The sequence below is a fragment of the Ovis canadensis genome, chromosome 3, assembly GCF_042477335.2.
Source record: "Ovis canadensis isolate MfBH-ARS-UI-01 breed Bighorn chromosome 3, ARS-UI_OviCan_v2, whole genome shotgun sequence".
Classification (NCBI taxonomy): domain Eukaryota; kingdom Metazoa; phylum Chordata; class Mammalia; order Artiodactyla; family Bovidae; genus Ovis; species Ovis canadensis.
Genome location: NC_091247.1, coordinates 143,287,577 through 143,312,445, shown reverse-complemented (window position 1 = coordinate 143,312,445; position 24,869 = coordinate 143,287,577). Strand labels below are relative to the sequence as shown.

At 41.7% G+C, this 24,869-nt stretch overlaps 1 protein-coding gene across 1 annotated transcript; it reads left to right on the top strand.

The window, feature by feature from the left end:
- On the top strand, positions 1–2,345 carry LOC138436323 (olfactory receptor 8S1-like). Its single transcript, XM_069581954.1, has 2 exons — positions 1–770; positions 2,183–2,345. Exons 1-2 carry the CDS (start codon positions 1–3, stop codon positions 2,343–2,345), a joined length of 933 nt encoding a protein of 310 aa, XP_069438055.1.
- The last annotated feature ends 22,524 nt before the right edge of the window (positions 2,346–24,869 follow it).

Sequence of the window (24,869 nt, the reverse complement as noted above, 5' to 3'; positions counted from 1 at the left end):
ATGGAAGTTGGCAACACAACCAGAGTCACTGTGTTTGTTCTCCAAGGACTATCCAACAACCCTCAGATCCAGATGGTACTCTTTGTAACATTCCTGGTGATTTACCTCCTGATCCTCACAGTGAACCTGCTGATGCTGCTGGTGATCAGGACTGATTCCCACCTGCACACCCCCATGTACTTCTTCCTCAGTCACCTCTCCTTCCTGGATGCTTTCTATGCCTCAATCATTGTGCCTAAGCTGCTAGAGAACCTGCTTTCCAAGCAGAAAACTATATCCCTCCTAGAGTGTTTCACTCAGATCTCCTTGGTCATATTTTCAGGGGGCACTGAAACCTGCCTGCTTTCAGTCATGGCCTATGACCGGTACCAGGCTGTGTGCCGCCCACTGCTGTATGTGGGGACTATGAACAAGAAGGTGTGTGCTGGCCTGGCGGGAGCCTCCTGGGCCATAGGAATGACTGGCCTGCTTAACACCATCCTGCTGGCTCAGCAGCACTTCTGTGGCCCCAACCTCATCCTCAGTTTTGCCTGCGAGTTTCCTCTAGTGCTCCTGTTGGCCTGTTCTGACCCCTCCATGAGCGTTGCCTCCATCCTGACCACCATGGTGGTCCTGGGCCTTGGCACCCTTGTCCTACTCCTGGGATCCTACACCCATATCATCATGACAGCCCTGGGGATCAACTCTGCCTCAGGTCAGAACAAGATCTTCTCTACCTGCTATTCTCATTTTCTTGTGGTCACCATTTTTTATGGCTCAGGAGTTTTCAGGTAAGTCATTGCTATACCTCCAGAATGTGGAAGTGGGATATTTTTCACTTGAAATTAATGGTGATCTGTAGAACAGAGCACTGCAAAGTAGTAGGAAAAGAACCGCACAAGAATTCAGAAGTCCTGAGTTCTAGTTCTGGCTCTGCTGTGTGGAGTATTAAAAATTTATTTTCTTTCCAAGATCTCAATTGTCTAACTCTGAAAAATGATCTTACAAGGACTAAAGTATTTTCTAATTTCATTAACCTATGTTTTGGGAGTTTTGGAAGGAAATCAGAGAGATCTTCGTAGGCTTTTATTCGGAGTTGGATAAAATATATATATAATATATTATACTTGAAACAGATGCCATTTCTCTTTCCTACTGAAAGATGATGATCCAAAGCCTATTTGTCCTATAACTATTAATTAGGCAGCTACGTACAACGACTGCTTTGCACAATCAAGGTCAATTTTAGTATGTGTCATACCACAAGACAAATATTACTAACCTCATTTTCGGATTTAAAAAAACTGAGTTTCAGGAGTAACCAGGTGCTTTATCAAAGTTGCCTGAACAAGCTAAGAATGGAGGCAAAATATAAACTGAGTCTCACTGGCTTGAAAACCTCAAGCTCTTTTCTACCATGTTTCTCTCGAACATAAACAGCTGTAGTTAATGAGCCCTTGCTTCCCAGGAAATAGAGTCACTAATGGCCTGTGCTCTCTACTAGTGAATCTGGAGATGGATTTTCACAATTAGTCTTACCATTATTGGATTAATAATCATTTAGCATTCATATCATGCTAAACACAGTTTTATCTTTCACTTTATTTACAGATCTTGGCTTCTTTTCTAAGCCAAATGTGCTAAAAAGGACAAATGTTTGTTCCACTGAGCATTAGAAAAATAATGTGCTGCCATTCTGGGGTAATTCCAAGAGCCATAAATGTTGGGGAAAATGACAGCATGATTGGATGAGCATATAGTTTTGTAAGGAACAATCATGACAAGATGGGAACATACAGTTGTATATATTAAAAAAAAGGAAGAGAAAACATTCTTCATATTCTCAACGTAACTACTAAGGAAAGACACTTTGAAAAGTATGAAGTGCTATAGAAATGCATGAAATCATTTTTAGTTCTATTCTAACCTGGAGCACTTCATATACTGCAGAACTTCCTTTTTCTCCTGAGGGCAGCTCCTATAATGTTCGGCATAAGATCACTCATGTATGGAGGCATTTGAAGGCGGCAATGACTGACTTCTCATGATAATACAGTCATTTCTAGATGCTTCTACCAGTGATAGCTAATTCAGCCCAGAGGACCCTCTTTGCAGAGTCTGAGATGGGATGGACCCTGGCTGCCTACAGCCATGTGTCTGTTGTCCTGAGCTCATTTTATTCCTTTGTGCAATTCCCTTCAAGGTACAGGACTCCAGCTTCTGGCTCAGCCCTGGAGCAAGTTCTATCTGTGCAGTACAGTGTGGTGACCCCGCTACTGAATCCCCTTATCTACAGTCTGAAGAACCAGGAGGTGAAGGCAGCTCTAAGGAGGATGCTGGCCAGGAAGCCTAGGCTTACCTTCTAAGCCAGGCTCTACTGTCTCCTCATAATCGAGGAAAAATCAAGAGAAGGAAGAGGAGATAGAGAGTTTCATTTCTAAGATATCTCAGCATGAATCCTTGTCCCAAATAGAAGTCTTAGTTCCTCTGACCCTTGTGCCCTCCCCTAGTCAAGCAAGATGGATAAACCTCCACAGAATTGATGGCATTCATCCACAAATGACCCAGTCACTACACAAGAAAATTTTCTCAAAAACCATAAAGAGGAATTATCAAAAAGTGAAAAATAGAACCACCAAATGTCCCAGCAACTCCACTTCTGGGAATAGAGCCAAAGGAAATGAAAATACTAACTCAAAAAGACATATGCAAGTACGTCTGTGGTGATCCAGGGGTAAAGAATCTGCCTTGCAATGCAGGGGACATAGGTTCAATCCCTGGTCAGGGAACTAAGATCCCACATACAGAGGAGCAACTAAGTCAACGAGCTACAGCTACTGAGCGTGCACACTCTAGAGCCCATGAAACCAGGCCCCCTCAAGAAGCCTTTGGAGGGCAGTGAGAGAAGCCTGTGTGGGGCAACTAAATACACCCACAGCCACCTCAGCTAGAGAAATTTTGCACACCTCCATGAGCCTAGGGGCCATAGCAAAGACCCAGCACAGCCAATAAGTAAATAAATAATAAATATCTTTTAAAAATATATGAGCTCCCATGTTGATACATGCATGCTCAGTCACACCTGACTCTGGGCGACCCTATGGACTGTAGCCCTCCAGGCTCCTCTGTCCATGGAATTATCCACCCAAGAATACTGGAGCGGATTGCCATTTCCTCCTCCAAGAGATCTTCACAACACAGGGATCAACCCCCTGTCTCCTGCGCCTCTTGCATTGCAGGCAAATTCTTTATCACTGAGCCATGCAGAAGTCCCAAGTTCATAGCAGCATTATTTACAGTACCCAAGACATGGAAAGAACCTAGGTATTCATTAATGGATGAATGGATAAAAAAGGTAGGGATAAAGCAATGGAATATTATTCAGCCTTAAAAATGAGGAAATTCTACCACTTGTGACAACATGGAATTTCCTTGAAGGCATTATGCTGAGTGAAATGGGTCAGACATAGAAAGACAAATGCAATACAATGTCACATACATGTGGAACCTAGAGATCAACCAAACTCATAGAAAAAGATATCAGACGTGTAGTTATCAGGAATGGAGGGTGGGAGGAAGGTGATCAAAAGGTACAAATTTCCAGTGTAAAATAAGTACTAGGGGTGTACACAACATGATGACTATAGTTAACACCATTGTATGATATACAGGTAATCTGTTAAGAGAGTAAATCCTAAGAGTTCTCATCACAAGGAGAAAAGATCTTCCTCTTTCTTCTTTATTTTCTTTATATGATATCTTTATGAGAGCTTCCCTGGTGGCTCAGACGGTAAAGCATCTACCTACAATGTGGGGGACCCGGGTTCAATCCCTGGGTCAGGAAAATCTCCTGGAGAAGGAAATGGCAACCCACTCCAGTATTCTTGCCTGGAAAATCCCATGGATGGAGGAACCTGGTAGGCTACAGTCCATGGGGTCGCAAAGAGTTGGACATGACTAAGCGACTTCACTTTCACTTTTATGAGATAATGGGGTTTTTGGGTTTTTTTTAGGAATAGAGGAGTTTTATTTAAGCCAAATTTAGGGCTATAGCCCAGGAGACAGCCTCTCAGATAACTGAGAAACTTCCCCACTGAAGCGTGATTTTTAGCATGATCATCTACCTTAACAGAACAAAGAACATACATCAAACATGACAGGGGTATATTCCTCAAGTGTCCAAAAAGAGATAGTTGTAATCCATATAGAGTGAGACAGCAGGACCCTAGTGTCTATGAATGGAACCATATTTTTGAGAATGTTAATATGGATGTCATATGAAGGGAGTTTGTTATCCTTATTTTCAAAACAGACATTCTTTATCTCAGTGGTTAAAACAGATATTCTCTGTGAGTTTGACAGGCTGTTCTGGTTCAACAAAATTCAGGCTGAACCATGTACGGGCCAAAAATACTTCCCCTTACCTCAATGTGTAAAAATATTCTACATCAGAGAGAACTCTCAGGATTTTCCCAATTAGTAGTTTTGAGATGATGCATATTAATTAAACCTATTGCAATGCATATATATATATATACACATACAGATATATATACATATATATACATGCATGCATATATATGTATATATATACATGCATGCTCAGTCACTTCAGTTGTGTTCAACTCTGCAAGCTTATGGACTGTGGCCCACCAGGCTCCTCTGTCCATGGGATTCTCCAGACAAGAATACTGCAGTGGATTGCCATTTCTTCCTCCAATACATATATCTAAAAAACAATCACACTGTATGCCTAGAATTTACACATTAATTTATGTCAATTGCTGCTACTGCTGCTGCTAAGTTGCTTCAGTCATGTCCGACTCTGTGCAGCCCCATAGAAGGCAGCCCACCGCTCCCTCATCCCTGGGATTCTCCAGGCAAGAACACTGGAGTGGGTTGCCGTTTCCTTCTCCAATGCATGAAAAGTGGAAAGTGAAAGTGAAGTCGCTCAGTCTTGTCTGACTCCTAGAGACCCCATGGACTGCAGCCTACCAGGCTCCTCCGTCCACGGGATTTTCCAGGAAAGAGTACTGGAGTGGGGTGCCATTGCCTTCTCCATTATGTCAATTATCTCTCCATAAAACTAGGAGGAAAAGGTAAGAAAGATCTTTACAATTCCATCAGCCATTTCACAGCTTTTGCTTTTTCTTTCATTTCTTGCCCTTTCCACACCTCCTCTTTGCCTCTCCCTCACTTGTTTTACTTTTATCTATGCACAAAGTAGAAATCTGACCACTAGTAAATACCCCACTTCATTCCGGGAGAGTCCCATCTCAGTACTGAGACCTTCTTTGTTCCCATACCAAAAACTGCCTGGCAAAATCTAGAGCTGCAGAGTAACTTGGAAAGAAATGAAATAAAATCAGTGTGTCTCCTGTTGTCTTTGTCCTTAATAAGTAACACATGGAGTAGAACATAGCAAATAGTAAATCTTCAATAACTATTTGTTGATTATAGAGTGAATGAAGGAATGAATAGTGGACCTGTCTAAGGAGTCCATTCTCTTATATGGTTCTAGGAAATAGGAGGGACTATCCACCTCTACTGGAGAAGGCAATGGCACCCCATCCAGTAATCTTGCCTGGAAAATCCCATGGATGGAGGAGCCTGGTAGGCTGGAGTCCATGGGGTCTCTAGGAGTCAGACACGACTGAGTGACTTCACTTTCACTTTTCGCTTTCATGCATGGAGAAGGAAATGACAACCCACTCCAGTGTTCTTGCCTGGAGAATCCCAGGGACCGGGGAGCCTGGTGGGCTGCCATCTATGGGGTCGCACAGAGTCGGACACGACTGAAGCGACTTAGCAGCAGCAGCAGCATCCACCTCGAAGGACTTTCTAGGTGGCACTAGTAGTAAAGTCAATGCAGGAGGCATAGGAGATGTGGGCTCAACACCTGGGTCGGGAAGATTCCCCTGTAGGAGGGCATGGCAACTGACTCCAGTATTCTTGTCTGGAGAATTCCATGGACAGAGGATCCTGGCAGGCTAGAGTCCATAGTGTCAGAAAGAGACACAATTGAGCAACTTAGCACGTATCCTCCTTTAAAACCTTGTCTAACAGATTCTGTATCGCTAATATTTAGTATGTTCTGTTAGTGTTAATGAAGTTAAGTGTGTCTGTTAGTTAATCAAGTCAGTCCTGTCTGACTCTTTGCAACCCCCATGGGCTATACAATCTATGGAATTCTTCAGGCCAGAATACTGGAGTGGGGAGCTTTTCCCTTTTCCAAGGGATCTTCCAAACCCAGGGATCAAACCCAGGTCTCCCTCATTGGAGGTGGATTCTTTACCAGCTGGGCTACAAGGGAATAGTGTGCAAAGAAAAAGAATGAATGAGACAGAAGGGGTGAGAGAAGGAGCATATGAGAAAAAAAAACGTGTGTCCTTCACAACAATACGGATGTCAGAGGGAAGTACTATAGGAGAGATCGGGATCCAAAGAGATGAGTCAAAATTTCGGTTCACCACCCAAGGTCATCATCACAAGAGCTTGCTGAAACATGTGCACTCTGACCCCCTGCCCAGAGTCTCTCCATCACCTATCTGAGCCTGGACCATTTCAGATCCCTGACTTGGTTCAAGACCTGTTCCAGGTGTAGAGGAAGGAGAAGGAGTTAGAGAATGCAGAACAAATGCTCAGCTGCCACCCCATCTCCCATTCAGCTCTCAAGAGAGTTCTCAGAAATACAACAGCAATTGTTCCACCCAAAAACTGACAGGTCACATCAGCCAAGACCACTTCCATGCCAGCTCCCTGGCTTCTATCTGTTCTTGATCCTTTGACCCTCAGGCTAAGATCCTCTCTGCAATTGTCTGTTTCCTTCCGCAAAGCCCTCTGAAAATCATGGCCTCATAATGTGGTACACGCAGGGAAAGTTTCCAAAATGAGGCTATTTCTCCGGAGATGAAGGCCAGGGATGTGGAACTGAGCCAAACAGTCCCAGCTTCAGCAGAATTTCTGCTCTGCACACTTGATGGAGCTGGTCATTTTCCAGAGCATACGCCTTCCTGAGGATGCAACTAAGGCAAAATAGTAAGTAGATGTGTGAGATCAGTGGAGGAATGGCTATTTAATCCTGCCTTCACATACACAAACACACACAGGGATTATTCCTAAAACCCTGTTGACTTGGGAGAAAGCCTTTTGTCCCATAATTAGGGAAGGAAGAGCATGGGAATAGACTGGGTTCAAATTCAAACTAAAATTATGTGATGAATACCAAGTTGTTTTCTGAGTCTTAGTTTTCATTAAGAATAGGAGAGGAATGTCATATTCCCCCCTTGCCTAGCACTATATGTCCCTAAACAGGCTATGGGGACTTCATTAGGGAGCTGCTGGGCTCTGAAAGAAGAGAAATATGGTCTGAATGCCAAAAGCCCTATGGTGAATACAGGGCAGGAAGAGGGAATCAGAAAATATAACTTGGCTAACGCAGAAACGGGGTCGTTTAAGTTGGAGTTTTGGTAGGCTGGATTGTCAAAGCAGGAAAAGATCTCATAAAAATCGCTAGACCAAAACCTTCATTTAAAAATGAGGAAAGTGAGCCACAGAGACAAAGATGACTTGCCCAGGTTTAGACCATCAGTAAGAAGCAGAAACAGACTTTAGGACTCATGTCTCCTGCTTCTCCATCTTTCACATTCCTTATAATCAAATTAGAATAAAGCTCTGCAAACATCCTCCTATAAATTAGAGAATCAGCAAGGATGAGTAATAGTGTGCAGGGTCCCAACCAAAAGGCCCCCAAGTGTACAGATTCTTCATTACTGATCTGTCTTATCTAATCTTTTTATTTATTGTTATTAATTAATTTTTATTGCAGTATAGTTGCTTTAGTTTCTACTCCATAGCAAAGTAATCAGCCCTACATACACATATATCACTTCCCTTTGTGATTTCGCCCCCATTTGGGATACCGCAGTGCATTAATTGGAGTACCCTGTACTATACAGGATGTTCACATCAGTTGTCTATTTTGTACACAGTATCCAAAGTACTTATGCATCAACCCCAATCTCCCAATTCCTGCCACCCTACCCCTTTCTCCCTTGAGCTCCATACATTTGTTCTCTAAGTCTCTATTTCTGCTTTGGAAATGTTGCAGTGAAAAGGAAAAAAAAGAGGAATGAGTTTTTTTCTTTCTCTTTCCTGAGAACAAAGAAGATAAAGAGAACGGTGAGCAGGACTGAACATTCCTAATGTTTTGTTTTGTTTTGTTCACTTTAACTGCTCCTAATTCTGCATGTCTATAAGTAAGTTTGTGTTTCTGCCCCTAACTCTGCAGGGGCTACACTTCGCACTTATTTTGCTTTGTCTCTATGCTCAATACATCCCGTATATCGTGTTTACCCTTACAGCACCCTTCTCCTTGTAGTTAACTATTAGAAAGAAGGCCACAGAGCCACTGAACTGCTACACTCAATCACTGCATTACAGATGCCAGCCTATGGCTGCTTTTAACAAGATCCTAAAATCCTTGCTCCTCATCAAAGACTCCTGGGAACCCTCATCTTATATAAGCTTCTAGAATCTTCATGGAGTAGGAGCACAGTTCTTGAGGCATGAGCCTACTATATTCCACCCTCCGCCAGCTGAGAATTAAATCAACTCTCTATTTCCAAACTCTGTCTCCATATTTTTTATTCAGCTCTGGTGGGCAGAGAAAGCCAAGATTTTGGCCAGCAACAGAAATAAAGTCATCTATACTGTTTTTCTAGATGACAAACACATGAGAAGATGCCTAATATCACTATTTACTAGAAAACTACTGTGAGGTATACCCTTACACACGTCAGAACGGCCATCATCAAAAAATGTACAAATAATAAGCACTGGAGAGGATGTGGAGAAAAGAGAAACTCTCACACTGCTGGTGCTAATGTAAACTGATAGAGCCACTGTGGAAAAGAGTATGGAGTTTCCTTAAAAAACTAAAAATAGAACTACCATATGACCCAACAATCCCACTCCTAAGCATATACCCAGAGAAAATCGTAATTCAAAAAGACACATGCACCCCCGTGTTCATGGCCGCAGTACTTACAATAGCCAGGACATGGAAGCTACCTAAATTTCCATCAACAGAGAAACAGATAAAGAAGATCTAGATGGTAGATCTAGATGGTAACCAGTTTGTGAAGGGTATTTTCTTATCTTAGGGGTAAGGAAGTACCTCAATCCCCCTCAAGTCACCCATTTCAGATTCTTGGAGCCCCTGCCCTTCCTGCCCTTTTCCCACTCCACACCTCTACCCGTTAAAATCCCACCAATACTTCAAAATGAGCTTAAATTCACTCTTGTCATGAATCTTTTCTTGAGCCCTTTTTCTCACAGCCTCCCACCAAATATAAATTATCTTTCCTCTTATCAATACTCAGGGCACATTTCTAACCTCCCTCATAATATTAATGATACTATATCTTGTATTATAATTATTTATTAATGTTTATCTTATGATTCCTACTAGTCCATGAGGGAAGTGATGTTTTTAGCCAGATTTAGATCCCCTCCAAAGTTCTTTGAATTATGCTAGGTGATCAATAAAACTTGGTCGAATTGAATTGATACAGAAAGGAATCTCCATCTTTGAGTTGTTGTAAGTTCAGCCTATTTCCTCTTTGGTAGAGATGAAGGTGGCTGTGACCCTTAGCCATGTCCGCCTTTCACCCTGTTTCCTCCCTCTCCCTCCAGGAAGAAAATAACAACCAGCCACTCAAAATCAAGCCCTTTATTTAGGACACAGGACACTGATGTAGTGAAAGTGCCATTGTGAGCACTGAGCCAGAGTCAAAAGTCTCAGAGCACTGTTTACCGACTCCTGGAGAACAGTCCCTGTATGTCCAACAATATCACTAGAGGGCCCAGGCCCAGAGACAAATCAGCTTCAACGCAGTATGAGCAAGCAAAATGAGGTAGCCGAGGGCAAAGGAATTTCAGGAACAGAAAGAGGGCAAAAGCAGCAAAGACAGGTGTTCACAACTTCTCACAGAACCACTGAACCAGCTTCTCAGAACAGAGTGCTTTATGGGCCAACCTGATCGTGAAGAAGGAGACAAGGTAAGTTGACTGACTGGATTTTAGCTCAGACTCTCACTCAGTTTTATCCCCAGGAGGGCTGAGGTGGAAGTGTGGATGAAAATTACAGATTTTCCTAGCCAAGTGGCAAGGGACATTGAGCCACCTACTGGAATAAGGTCCATTTCCTTAAACTCCAAAAATTGGAGGGCAGTGGTAACAAGGGTTTGTCTTAGGGCTTAGGACTAAACAAGTCGAATTAGATGTTCAAGTCCAGGTGAAGGAAATCCTGGGACTCAGCCCTCTCTTAAGGAATCCTTGTTAGGAAAATTGCTAAACAGCGGTGGAGTAAGTGGGGCTTGAAAATTGGAAACCTGAGTCAGCTTGATGAATTTTGTTTTGAAAACTATATTCTAGCTTAAAAACAGGAAATAGAAAGGGGTATGGTGCTGGGACTAAAGGGCTGAGAATAGGGAGAGGAAGTGTAAAATAGAAAATAGAATGGAGACTCACTGTAGTTAATTCCTACTTTATCCAGAATCTTCTTGACACACATAATGTCATCAGTAAGGTCATTATCCAGGAACCCTGGCAGGAGTTTTAGGTGGAAAAAAGGAGAGAGCTAAGGATTACCCAGAAAGGTAATGAATTTCCCTCTTCCCTGGTCCTTCTCTGAACTAGAGGCTTAAGCCTGTTGCCTTTTGTGTGAGCAATCCAATACACTAATGACCCCCCCACCCCGGCAAAGACTCCCTTCCCTTCTCTGGGGCATCTCTGGAGGAATTACCAACTTCATCAGCTGACTTCCTCTGAAAATGCAGAGTATTAAACTTCAAGATCACCAAACAACTCAGATCATCTACCCATGAACTTTCAGGGACCGTCTGGGATTTGGTGATAATGAAAATTTCTAACAGCCTCTTAATAATATCAGTTCAAGTCCCACACGTGATGTAGAGTCCTAGGCAATGAAACCAGAGGCGCGCTCGACACCGAGAAAAGAATTTATCCCAGAAGTAGGCAGTCTTAAAAAAGAAAATCAAAGTTGGCTGCTGTCTCGCTGTATTTCACTATGCGCACTCTTCACTAAACCCATGGTAGGCAAGATGTGAGCTGGGAAGCTGGAAGAAAACTCAAGGAGCTATAGGAACTGCAGACACGTTTATTCTCTCCCGGCTGGCACAGCACCTGCAGCAGCAGACACACTGTATTCTCTCCTCTCATGGCTGATCCAGGAACATAACCATAGGCAGTCACAGGGAGCCATAAGGCGGCCTCAAAGACTTCTCAGATGGTGCTTCTATAGGCATATCACACAAAGTAGCCCATGACCAAGTAAGTACCTCATGACACGCTATAAATGATCTTAGCTGTTACATAGCCATGTATTTACCAAACGTGGGGCAAGAGGGCCTGACCACCATCTTGGCTAATTTGCTCTCTCCCTACAGATACTCACACTTCCCATTTTTACATGTTAATACAAAAAACACTGAATAAAACACTATGTGACTGGCATAAACATATACATAGAGATGAATGAAATTGAAGGGAGATCGCAGAAATAAACCCACCCATCTATGGTGAACTCATTTTAGACAACAGTCCACAACATTAAATTGAGGGGAAAATGATGTTTTCAACAAACAGTGCTAGGCAATTGGTTATCCACATGCATAGCAATGAAATTGGACCCTCTCCTCCTTCCACATACACAATGTAACTCAAAATACATAAAAGGCTTAAATGTAAGAAGTGAAATTACAGTCAACATCCAATATCCACAGGGTTCACCTTTCTAGAGTTCATTTAAAGCATACAAAATTTAAGAAAATGTTTGTTCATTATATATCTGATAAATCATTATCCAAAGTATCTCAAGAATGTTTACAACTCACCAACACAAAGACCTAAAAAACAATTATAATAATGGATAAATGACTTCAACAGACTGTTCTCCACACAGGTCATACAAATGGTCACCAAGCCATGAAAACATGTCAAAGATCATTAGTCATGATGGAGATGCAAATTAAAACTGCAATGAAGCAACTCCTTCACATATTCTAAAATGGTTAAGATAAAGAAATCTAAAAATAACAATTCACAACAATGTAAAGAAATTGGAACCTTCAAACATTACTTGTAAAAATAGAAAAGGGTGCGACCAACATTTACAATGTGATGTGTTAGCCCCTCATTCACATCCGACCCTTTGGGACCCTATGGGCTGTATATAGTCAGGTTCTTCTGTCCATGGAAATCTCCAGACAAGAATACGGGAGTGGGTAGCCAATCCCTTCTCCAGGGAATCTTCCCAACCTAGGTATCAAACTCAGGTCTCCTGCAATGCAGGCAGATTCTTTACCATCTGAGAAGATGGGCTTACCACCAGGGGAGTCCATATTTACAATATAAATATATTATTAGTATATTGTTCAACAACACCATCCTAGAACTATACCCCAAAGAACTGATAACAGGTGTACACATATACCTACGGCAGCACTGTTCACAATAGCCAACAGGCAGAACAACGCAAAAGTCCATCAGCGGGTAAATGAATAAACAAAATTGTATAGATCTGTAAACAGACGTATTATTCACCATAGAGGGAGTAAAATAAAAGAATAAAGTCTCTGTGAAAAACAGTATGGCAGTTCTTCAAAAGCTTAAATATAGAATTAACGTATGATCCACCAATTTCACATCAGGGTACATACATAAAAGGTTGAAAGCAGGGACTGGAACAGATATGGGTACACTCATATTCATAGCAGCATTAACCACAAGAGCAAAAGGAAGAAGCAACCCGTGTCCATCAACAAATGAATGGATAACCTAAATGCGGCATTCACAAAGGAATATAATTCAGCCTCAAAAACAAAGGAAATAGCAACACATGCTGCAATATTAACCTTAAAGTCTTTATGATAAGTGAAATAACCCTGTCACAAAATCACAAAAATATATGAATCCACTTACATGAGGTATCCACAGAAGCCAAAGACAGAAAGTAGAATGTCACTGCCAGGGACTCTGGGAATTAGTGTTTAATAGCTACAGAGTTTCACTAGTGAAAATTGAAATGCCCTGAAGGTGCTTGTTGGGGATATGGTTGTACAACAATGTGAATGTAATTAATCCCAAAGAACTGTATATCTAAAATGGCTTGCCTAGTAAGTGTTTGTATATTTAGGCACAATGAAATAAATGAAAGAAATACTGATACATGTTACAACATGGATGAACATTGAAAACAGCCCATGTGAAAGAAGCCATACAGGAAAGACATCAGTGTTGAGGATGACCTGGATGTGATAGAAACAGTGGGATTCTTGTAGGTAGAATCTACACCATCTCCTGCAGGATACCCAGAGCCATGTCAGAAACCAACGAGTGCCTGCTTTTACAGGAAATCCAGAGTCAGGTCAGGGGCCAAGATCCTCGCAGATTGAACCTGCAGCTGCTCCTGCAAAGGACACAGAGCCAGATCAGAAACAAACACGGAGCAGGTTGAACCTGCTCTTGCTCTTGCAGGAGACACAGACCAGGTCAGGGTATGGAACTCCTCGTGGAGAAGCTGCTCCTGCCCTGCATTAGACCCAGAACCACATCAGGAACCTTCACCCCTGAAGACTGAAAACTGCTCCTGCAGGAGCCCCATGTGGATTCACCACTGCTGCAGGGGAACCTGCCCTGGCTCCTGCAGGAGACGCTGGGCCAGGTCAGGAACCAGCGCCCTTGTGGGCTGCACTGCACCTGTAGGAGACCTAGAGCCATTTCAGGAATCAACACCCCAAGGGCAGGTTTGGATCTGCAGCCACCATCACTTCCGATACACATCATCAACCCGCTCCTTCTTCCAAATTTTACTTTCCGTCTCCAGTCATCGTTTGTGTTGCAGTTTTTACTGTTTTGTCTTTCATATTATTTACAGCACTGTATATTTTGTGTTTTACATTTATAACAATACAATGTAAGCCTTTTTAATATTGCCATTCAGGAGCATTAAACGCACTCATGATACTGTGCAACCATCACCACTGCCTAGTTACTAGTTTCTACATTTTATTCCCCAAATAAAATCCTGTATCCAAAGAATGCAGCTCCCAATTCCTCCTCCCCCAGACTCTGACAACCATAATCCTCTTTCTTTCTCTGTTTCTTTTTTTAACTCAATTTATTTATTTTTGGCTGCCCTGAGCTTTCATTGCTGTACGGGCTTTCTCCAGCTGCAGCAGGTGGGGGCTACTCTTCCTTGTAATGCACAGGCATCTCATTTCAGGGACTTCTCTTGCGGAGCACAGGCCCTGGGGCTTGCAGGCTTCAGTAGCTGCAGCACACAGGCTCTGTAGTTGTGGCTTGTGGGCTGTAGAGCACAGACTCAGTAGTTGTGGTGCTCGGACTTAGTTGCTCCTTGGCATGTGTAATCTTCACGGACCAGGTAATCACACCAGTGTCTCCTGCACTGACAGATTCTTATCCACTGTACCACCAGGGAATTCCTCTTTCTCTGTTTCTTTATCTATTGTCGATGTTTCCTATAAATGAAGTGATTAAAAATCATTTTTGTGTCTGTCCACATAGTTTAAGAAATAACTGGTTAATTTTTATTTTTATCTGAAATAGCATTTTTGTTACCTGAAAGAGGAATTCAGATGCATTGCAGATGAGATGTCCAAATTAGATTTTAAACACAGGAAATATGGGCATAAAATTGGGATACACACTGCTGTTCTAAGTGTGACACCAAATGATATGATGCATATACTCCTGTAAAAGGAAACTCATGTGACTACAGAAGGTATGGAACAGAAACAGCCTCACAAGCATAGAGAACAGACTTACGGTTGCCTAGGAGTAGGAGCAGGGTGAGAGTTGAATTGGGAGTTTGGAACTAGCAGATGCAAACTATTATAAAGAGAATGGATAACAACAAAGTCCTATTGTGTAGCACAGGGAACAATATTCAATATCCTATGATAAATGATAATGGAAAAAATGTTAGGGAGATGCTCAAACTCACTAGTTATTAATATCATAATTTAAAACAGCAAAGAGATGACACTCCACATCTGATAGATGACCAAATATTAGTTAGTTGGCAAGTATTTTGCGATACAGAAACCCACAAGGATTACAGTGAAAGCTGCAACCTCTCCAGTGAAATTGAAAGTCACTCAGTCATGTCTGACTCTTTGCGACCCCATGGACTATACAGTCCATGGAATTCTTGAGGCCAGAATACTGGAATGGGTAGCTTTTCCCTTCTCCAGAGGATCTTCCCAACCCAGGGATCGAACCCAGGTCTCCCGCACTGCAGGCAGATTCTTTACCAGCTAAGCCACCAGCAACCTCTCCAAGGCACAAGTATTTGATCAAACTATGCCTACACATAACTATGTCCCAGATACTCTTCATCTGGGTAAAATTCTCAAAAATATTCCCATATAAGTTCTTGAGGAAATATATATTAAATGTTTATTTCAAACCACCCTGTCCAACTTTCAGTGTTCCACACTCTTGGCCTAAACTTCCTCGGCTTCCTTTTTGCCCTGCCCGCCTCTTCCTCACCTCCTCCAACAACCATGGCATCCAGGGACTCGGCTGAGCAGGCAGCAGAATTTTCCAAGAAATAATTTCTCCAAGATGTCCAAATCTGGTGAATGTCTCATGATGAGAGCTACAGATGGACAGTGCTGATTCAGACATAGATCAGTGAGATCCAGCCACTCCAGAGCCTGAAGAACAAGTGAGAAAACTTTCTGCCACCCAGGAGAAGAAAACCACCACACTCTAGCAAAACCACTGCTAAGTTATCCACTAGCACCATAAGAACTCAGGAGGAGCTAGCTGAAATAACCCTTCATTCTCCCCCTCCTAAGTGCCATGCTGGGCCAATAGAGACAACATTGATGAGTGGAGATCAACTACACTTGGCCCAGCAGGTTCTGTATGTGAAGGTGATATGCTCTTTCTGGATATCACATTTTCATCGTATTGTCCACACCAGTGGTTTCTTTTTTTAATTTTTATTTTATATTGTAGTATGGTTGATTAAAACATTGTGTTAGTTTCAGGTGTACAGCAAAGTGATTTTTAACATAAATTTATTTATTTTAATTGGAGGTTAATTACTTTACAATATTGTATTGGTTTCGCCATACATCAACATGAATCCGCCATAAATATCCATGTATCTCTTCTTTTTCAAATTCTCTCCCCAAGTAATTACAGACTATTGAGTAGAGCTCTCTGAGCCACCAAGTAGGTCCTTGTGTTCTGCACCAGAATCTATTATGGCAGCATCAACAGTCCAGGAGTCATCTGTCTGTACATCCTTAAAGACAGCCGGAGAACCTTTGACTATTTCAAAGGTTTTGCTGTCCGTTTGTCTCCTGACTGACTGCAACCCTGTGGATCCTCCGCTCAAATGCATAGACATTCAGTATTTGATCAACAGAGGAAAAAATGATAAGAGAGCTGGACAGTGGACCAAGAGATGTACAACATAATTCTCATAATTTGTGTGCAACGTAAAGGAGCAGAAGACATCTTCTCGTGATGCTATAAATCTTTATACCCTTCATAGTATGAAGTCTATGTAGATGTTACACTGATTCTACTCTGCTTTTGTCCTTTGAAGGCTGGGAGACTCCCCAAAACATAAATGCTACCAAGAGTACAACTTTGTAGATTTAGATTACTTATGCTTAAAATGCCTACTTGTAATTTCTTATTCCTTTGGTATATCAAAATGTATTTTGCAATGTACTAAAGACTGGGAGGGATTGGGGGCAGGAGGAGAAGGGGAAGACAGAGGATGAGATGGCTGGATGGCATCACTGACCCGATGGACGTGAGTCTGAGTGAACTCCGGGAGTTGGTGATGGACAGGGTGGCCTGGCGTGCTTCGGTTCATGGGGTCGCGAAGAGTCGGACACGACTGAGCGATTGAAATGAGCTGAACTGAACTGAAAGACATCGTTATCTTTACGAAATTATAAAAGACTAAGAATTATGTAAGTTGTTTTAAACACAGCTATATTTCTGAGTTTGTGATTCATGTTTTGCAAAAAAAAAAAAAAAAGAAAAAGCTTTACTTTTTAACAGTTTGTAATGAGGCGTCCTTTTACCCCTTGTAGCTCAGAGAGCACCTGATGTATCGCAAACATAATAGACATGCTTCTGAAGGCACAAAAAAAATTATTCTTTCAATATTATCCTTGGTGGTGGAAAGTTGAAGATAATTGGGGTTAGTTAGGAAGTCTGTTTTAGGAGGAAAAAGGCTAAGCTGTTGTAGAAGAGATCCCAAAATAAAGTGAATCAAACAAAATAAAAGATTATTTTTTCTTTTCAGTCCAGAGACGTACCGAGTAGTCCAGAGTGAAAACCTGAGTTCCTTCTATATTGTTCTTTGTTATTTCCTAGGGAGTTATTCAGTCAGTCATCATTCAGTCCTTATCCATGGCAAAGACTGATGATGGCTCTTCAATATCTATCCTTCCTTTTTACCTTTGAGTAGTAAAATATGTCCGTGTTTTAGACACAACTATTCATGTAATACAGAGACCACATTTTTCACTCCCATGAGGTCAAAGCAGTCAATGAGTTGATAATTACTGAAGTTAGGTGATGGATAGAGAGGAATTACTACACTATTCTTTTTATTTTTGTAGATGCTTATTTTTCCATAATAAAAACTTTCTACCAGAGTTAATGTTTCAAAGTTTTTTAACTTTTTTTAATTGAAGTTAGTTGATTTATATGTTGTGCCAATCTCTGCTGTACAGCAAAGTGATTCAGTTATACATCTATATATACATTTTTTAATGTTCTTTTCCATTATGGTTCATCACAGGATGTTGAATATACTTCCCTGTGCTATGCAGTAGGACATTGTTGCTTATCCATCCTGTATCTAATAGTATGTATCTGATAACTCAAAACTGTTTCATAGCTTTTAACTTATTTGGATATTTTCAGTTCAGTTCAGTTTCTCAGTCATGTCCAACTTTTTGCAATCCCATGGACTGAAGCATGCCAGGCTTCTCTGTCCATCACCGACTCCTGGAGTTTACTCAAACTCATGTCCATTGAGTCAGTGATGTCATCCAACCATCTCATCCTCTATCATCCCCTTCTCCTCCCTCCTTCAATCTTTCCCAGCATCAGGGTCTTTACCAATGAGTCTGTTCTTCCCATCAGGTGGCCAAAGTATTGGCGTTTCAGCTTCAGCATCAGTCCTTCCAATGAATATTCAGGACTGATTTCCTTTAGGATGGACTGGTTGGATCTCCTTGCAGTCCAAGGGACTCTCCAGAGTCTTCTCCAACAACATAGTTTAAGAGCATCAATTCTTTGGTGCTCAGCTTTCTTTATAGTCCAACTCTCACATCCATATATGACTACTGGAAAAACCATAGCTTTGACTAGATGGACCTCTGTTGGCAAAGTAATGTCTCTGCTTTTTAATATGCTGTCTAGGTTGGTCATAGCTTTCTTCCAAGGAACAAGCGTCTTAATTTCATGGCTGCAGTCACCATCTGTAGTGATTTTGGAGCGGAGCCCAAAAAAATAAAGTCTATCACTGTTTCCATTGTTTCCCCATCTATTTGCCATGAAGTGATGGGCCCAGATGCCATGATCTTAGTTTTCTGAATGTTGAGCTTTAAGCCAACTTTTTCATGCTCCCCTTTCAATTTCATCAAGAGGCTCTTTAGTTCTTCTTCACTTTCTTCCATAACGATGGTGTCATCTGCATATCTGAGGTTATTGATATTTCTCCTGGCAATCTTGATTCCAGCTTGTGATTCATCCAGCCCAGCATTTCACAGGTGCAGATGTACTCTGCATATAAGTTAAATAAGCAGGGTGACAATATACAGTCTTGACACACTCCTTTCCTGATTTGTAACCAGTCTGTTGTTCCATGTCCAGGTCTAACAGTCACAATGAATAAAACAATTAAAATAAATAAATTAATATTTTAAAAAATAAATAAAAAGCAGAGACATTAAAGTTCAGTTCAGTTGCTCAGTCATGTCCGACTCTTTGTGACCCCATGAATCGCAGCACGCCAGGTCTCCCTGTCCATCACCAACTCCCGGAGTTCACTCAAACTCACGTCCATTGAATCCGTGATGCCATCCAGCCATCTCATCCTCTGTCGTCCCCTTCTCCTCCTGCCCCCAATCCCTCCCAGCATCAGAGTCTGCCAATGAGTCAACTCTTCACATGAGGTGGCCAAAGTATGGAGCTTCAGCTTTAGCATCATTCCTTCCAAAGAAATCCCAGGGTTGATCTCCTTCAGAATGGATTTGGTTGGATCTCCTTGCAGTCCAAGGGACTCTCAAGAGTCTTCTCCTGCCAGGGTCCAGCCCCGGTGGATCCAGGGTGATTTGAAGGTGGGGACGGAGTCGGCGTCTTTGGAAAAATACATATTTAATCACAGATAGAGAGAGATTAGAAATGGATAGGGTAGTAGGAAGATTAGTGGAGAAAAGGAGGCTGAATAACTTGGATTACGTGGAATAGCATCCATGCTCCAGATGGGAATTCAGCCAGAAAAACGGGAGCAAGAAAGAAGCGACATGGGGGAATCAGTCTTTCCGGAAACTGATCCGATTTCTTTATTTTTGGGTTTGCTTATATACCTTTTGTTACACATAGGGATGAATACAGAGTCACGTGGGGGTCAGCAGTCCTGACCTTTGTCAAAATCAGGTGCTTCACATAAATGTATAAAAAAAAAGGTCTTAGGGATATTACATCATCTTCTGGCCATGAGTGAGACCTGCTTACATTTTATGATCCTTTCTTTCTGATAACCAAAAAAACTTATTTCTTCCAAGGGTGTTTTTTCTTAAACCAGGCACCACCCTCCAAATAAAGTTACATTCCTATAGGGTGAGGGTGTAGTGAGTCACAATCAAGAAAGGAATTTATTCAACCCAAGGTTAACATGATTAGTCTTAAAGGTTAATACTTATTTCTCCTATATGCTTAAAGGTTAATACTTATTTCTTCCTATATGCTAGTTATATTCATTATAAGGGTAGGGAACATGGAGATTTAGCAGCAAACATCAACCCAACAAATGAAAATCCTTTCACCAATGCTCCCCTTAAGATCTATTTAGTCTTAAGATATGATAAAGTTACATTCTTACACAGCAAGGACACAGTGATATATAACAAAGTACAGTGATCTATTACAAAAGAGAAAATCCATTAACTCAAAAAGTCTAGTATTGCTAACATCAAAAACTACCATATTTCCTTTGCTATATTCCAAATACATTGATTAATATATTCCCAGGTACCTAAGGATATAGAGGCCTGGCGGCGATCATTGACTCAACAAGAAGAGAAAGTCCTACACTAATTAAGACTCTCAAAATACTCCAAAACTCTCTGTGCTGTTTATGGTTGAGAGGTAGTAAACAGTCATGTGCCTAGTGGCGGCAGTAAGGATAATCCTGTCACACAAGCTAGTCTGTCAGCAGAGAGGTTTGACCTGAGACATCCTTGTCCCACCCAGAGCAGGGAATTAGCAGCAATTATTGACACAACAAATGAAGAGACCCTTCACCAATATAATTCCTAACCAACTATACTAATAATTTTAACTCCCCAAAATAATTTGCCTTTAGTAAGTCTAAAACATCTTGTGCCTCTCAGGTTGGGAGGCTGCAAGCAATCACATGTGGCTGGACAAACCTATACAGGTGGGCTAGATAACCTTCAGAGGAGTCCGTAAGCTGAAACACTCTTGTCACGCCCAAGAATTTTTATTGCCTTGGAGCTGCACGTTTACTCCTTCTCAGAGAGAAACGGTTATGGGGGAGAGCCCCCCGTAAAGTCAGAGGTGTAGGTGAGAGCATAAAACAGACTCTGGTTTTGGGGTTAGATGCTCGGGAACAGGGGGTTTCCTGAGGCTTGATCACGCCTTTGCGTATGCCAAGCCTCCTTCCTCATGACCTTTGCCATGGGCGGAATTCCTCACGCTGGCCCCCGGCATTCTCCAACACCACAGTTCAAAAGCATCAATTCTTTGGCGCTCAGCCTTCTTCACAGTCCAACTCTCACATCCATACATGACCACTGGAAAAACAATAGCCTTGACTAGACGGACCTTAGTCAGCAAAGTAATGTCTCTGTTTTTGAATATACTATCAAGGTTGGTCATATCTTTTATTCCAAGCAGTAAGCATCTTTTAATTTCATGGCTGCAGTCACCATCTGCAGTGATTTTGGAGCCTAAAAAAATAAAGTCTGACACTGTTTCCACTGTTTCCCCATCTATTTCCCATGGAGTGATGGGACCAGATGCCATGATCTTTGTTTTCTGAATGTTGAGCTTTAAGCCAACTTTTTCACTCTCCTCTTTCACTTTCATCAAGAGGCTTTTTAGCTCCTCTTCACTTTCTGCCATAAGGGTGGTGTCATCTGCATATCTGAGGTTATTGATATTTCTCCTGGCAACCTTGATTCCAGCTTGTGTTTCTTCCAGTCCAGCGTTTCTCATGATGTACTCTGCATAGAAGTTAAATAAGCAGGGTGACAATATACAGCCTTGACATACTCCTTTTCCTATTTGGAACCAGTCTGTTGTTCCATGTCCAGTTCTAACTGTTGCTTCCTGGCCTGCATACAGATTTCTCAAGAGGCAGGTTAGGTGGTCTGGTATTCCCATCTCTTTCAGAATTTTCCACAGTTTATTGTGATCCACACAGTCAAAGGCTTTGGCATAGTCAATAAAGCAGAAATAGATGTTTTCCTGGAACTCTCTTGCTTTTTCGATGATCCAGCGGATGTTGGCAATTTGATCTCTGGTTCCTCTGCCTTTTCTAAAACCAGCTTGAACATCAGGGAGTTCACGGTTCACGTATTTGCTGAAGTCTGGCTTGGAGAATTTTGAGCATTACTTTACTAGCAGGTGAGATGAGTGCAATTGTGCAGTAATTTGAGCATTCTTTGGTATTGCCTTTCTTTGGGATGGGAATGAAAACTGACCTTTTCCATTCCTGTGGCCACTGCTGAGTTTTCCAAACTTGCTGGCATATTGAGTGCAGCACTTTCACAGCATCATCTTTCAGGATTTGAAAGAGCTCAGCTGGAATTCCATCACCTCCACTAGCTTTGTTCGTAGCTTTCTAAGGCCCACTTGACTTCACATTCCAAGATGTCTGGCTCTAGATGAGTGATCACATCATCATGATTATCTGGGTCATGAAGATCTTTTTTGTACAGTTCTTCCGTGTATTCTTGCCACCTCTTCTTAATATCTTCTGCTTCTGTTAGGTCCATACCATTTCTGTCCTTTATCGAGCCCATCTTTGCATGAAATGTTCCCTTGGTATCTCTAATTTTCTTGAAGAGATCTCTAGTTTTCCCCATTCTGTTGTTTTCCTCTATTTCTTTGCATTGATCACTGAAGAAGGCTTTCTTATCTCTTCTTGCTATTCTTTGGAACTCTGCATTCAGATGCTTATATCTTTGCTTTTCTCCTTTGCTTTTTGCCTCTCTTCTTTTCACAGCTATTTGTAAGGCCTCCCCAAACAGCCATTCTGCTTTTTTGCATTTCTTTTCCATGAGGATGGTCTTGATCCCTGTCTCCTGTACAATGTCACGGACCTCATTCCATAGTTCATCAGGCACTCTATCTATCAGATCTAGTCCCTTAAATCTATTTCTCACTTCCACTGTATAATCATAAGGGATTTGATTTAGGTCATACCTGAATGGTCTAGCGGTTTTCCCTACTTTCTTCAATTTCAGTCTGAATTTGGCAATAAGGAGTTCATGATCTGAGCCACAGTCAGTTCCTGGTCTTGTGTTTGTTGACTGTATAGAGCTTCTCCATCTTTAAAAAAAAAAATTAATTTTGGATAACATAATAAACTTGTACTTTCTTTTATCATTAAAATATCTTTAATACACTTCTCAATTTAAAATACCTGAGGCAATAAAAGAAGGAAAATAAAAAATATATATCAGTTTTCATTTTATATCTTTTATTATCTTTCTATAATCAAATATTATTTAAAATATAATAGACAGAGAAAGAAAGGAAGGAGAGAGGGAAGAAGGGAAGGAATTTCAAGATTTACAACTAAGAAACCTTAGAACTCTGTATTTTAATCTTTAGAAATAATTGGCATAGACAAGTACCTCTTAGATAATGCAACTCACTGAAAAAAAGTAATACAGGGAAGGAATTGTGGCCCTGGAGAATTCATACAGATCAGAGCAGGCCTCCTGATTAATGGACTCCCCAGGGACCGCCAACACTCTCCAAGGCCTAGCACTGAGCTCAAGTCCCTCTGGCCATTGTTATATTGGAGGCTGAGTCAAGAAATTTTTCTGTTGGACAGAAGGACTATAGGGATATTTCCTTGCTCAAAAACTCCACCTCTGCATCTTCTAGAAGAAAGACAAAGTTGAGGAAAGCCCACCAAGTCCTAGCCATATCTCTGGCTTTTGCTGGTTAGAAAGGATGCCATTTAGGTATCTTCTACTGAAAGCATCTCTTGTTGGCTGAAAGAGACCAGGTGAAGAAAACGGCCCTTCTCATTCAACTCCATCTTCTAAAACTATCCACTCTGGGAGCTTGTGAGTGTACAAGCCATAAATAGTAACTACATCCTCATTCATCACCCTCCTGAGTTACCCTCTCAGGGGAGAGGGGTGACCATGCTATATTCCTTTGCTCTACATGACACCCTCTAACTTTTTATTTTATCAGGTTTCTGTACAGTCTCTTCCTTTGCTTTTTTTCCCCTTGTCCATCTCCATTATGCACAGAAGGTGGTCCAATTTGACTTGGCTTCATCCAAATCCCTAGTACCAACTCAGAGAATAGCATGGTCTTCGTGGGCTCTAATGTTAAGTCCTGATGTTATAGTGTCAACAGTGGACATTATCAACTCACAGAAGCCCTTGAGTAACTGATGTGCACAGCCCTTGCCTCCCATTTAAGGGCTTCCTCTTGCCTGGCTTCCATGAAACCAGACTACTCCTGTGCCAGTTCTACTTGTATTGACACAGAAAAGGAGAGGGTTTCCATTTAATAACAGAGAAACCCAAGGAATGTTGTCCCCAAATTTTTTTAAAAATATTTATTATTGTTTATTTATTTGGCTACACTGGGTCTCAGTTGCAGCAAGCAGGATCTTCAACCTTTGTTTTGTGACATTCCAGATCTTTAGTTGGAGCATGTGGGATCTAGTTCCCTTGAATAGGGGTTGAACCCAGGCTGCCTGCATTGGGATTGCTGAGTCTTGGCCACTAGACCTTAGAATTTCTAAGCTGGAATGGATTTTAGAACCCATTTGTTTTTCCCAAAGTTTTTTCTTAATGAGAAACCCAAGGGAATTATTCATGAACTTACAGTGACGCAGAAAGGTCTTGCGGCATCTCCTGATGTCACAGTACCTCTAGCAACCATTCAAACGCGCATCATGGGCTGTCAGCAGGATGGTCGGTCAACATCTTTATGGCGTATTCACTATGTCAGGGAGCCTTCCTGCGGTTTGAACTCCATTCTTTTTGGAACCAAGAACAGGGTGCTCTGAAGGCTGTTTACAACTCCCTTCCTTTCCTTCTCCAGTCTGAATAGTCTCTTTTCTCCTTCCTTTCTGAGTTTGATTCTCTACATCTTCCATCCCACCGTCTCCACCTTAGCCAATAAACCAATAGATTATTGCCTTGAGCTGGGAAAGGTTGATGAGGTCTGACATGGCAAGGTTGCCTCTGCTACACGATCTGGGAGGGTCAGTCCTGAAGCTGACTCCTCATCCCCAGCCGTGCTCTGAGACTCATAACATGTTGGAGATTTCTTTCTGTTCTTGTCCTTCTAAAGCG

Excerpts from the sequence above, each read along its gene's own strand:
- LOC138436323 (XM_069581954.1), top strand. The coding sequence starts at position 1 with ATGGAAGTTGGCAACACAACCAGAGTCACTGTGTTTGTTCTCCAAGGA. Across the intron at positions 771-2,182 it reads TATGGCTCAGGAGTTTTCAG|GTACAGGACTCCAGCTTCTG; the intron begins GTAAGTCATTGC and ends ATTCCCTTCAAG.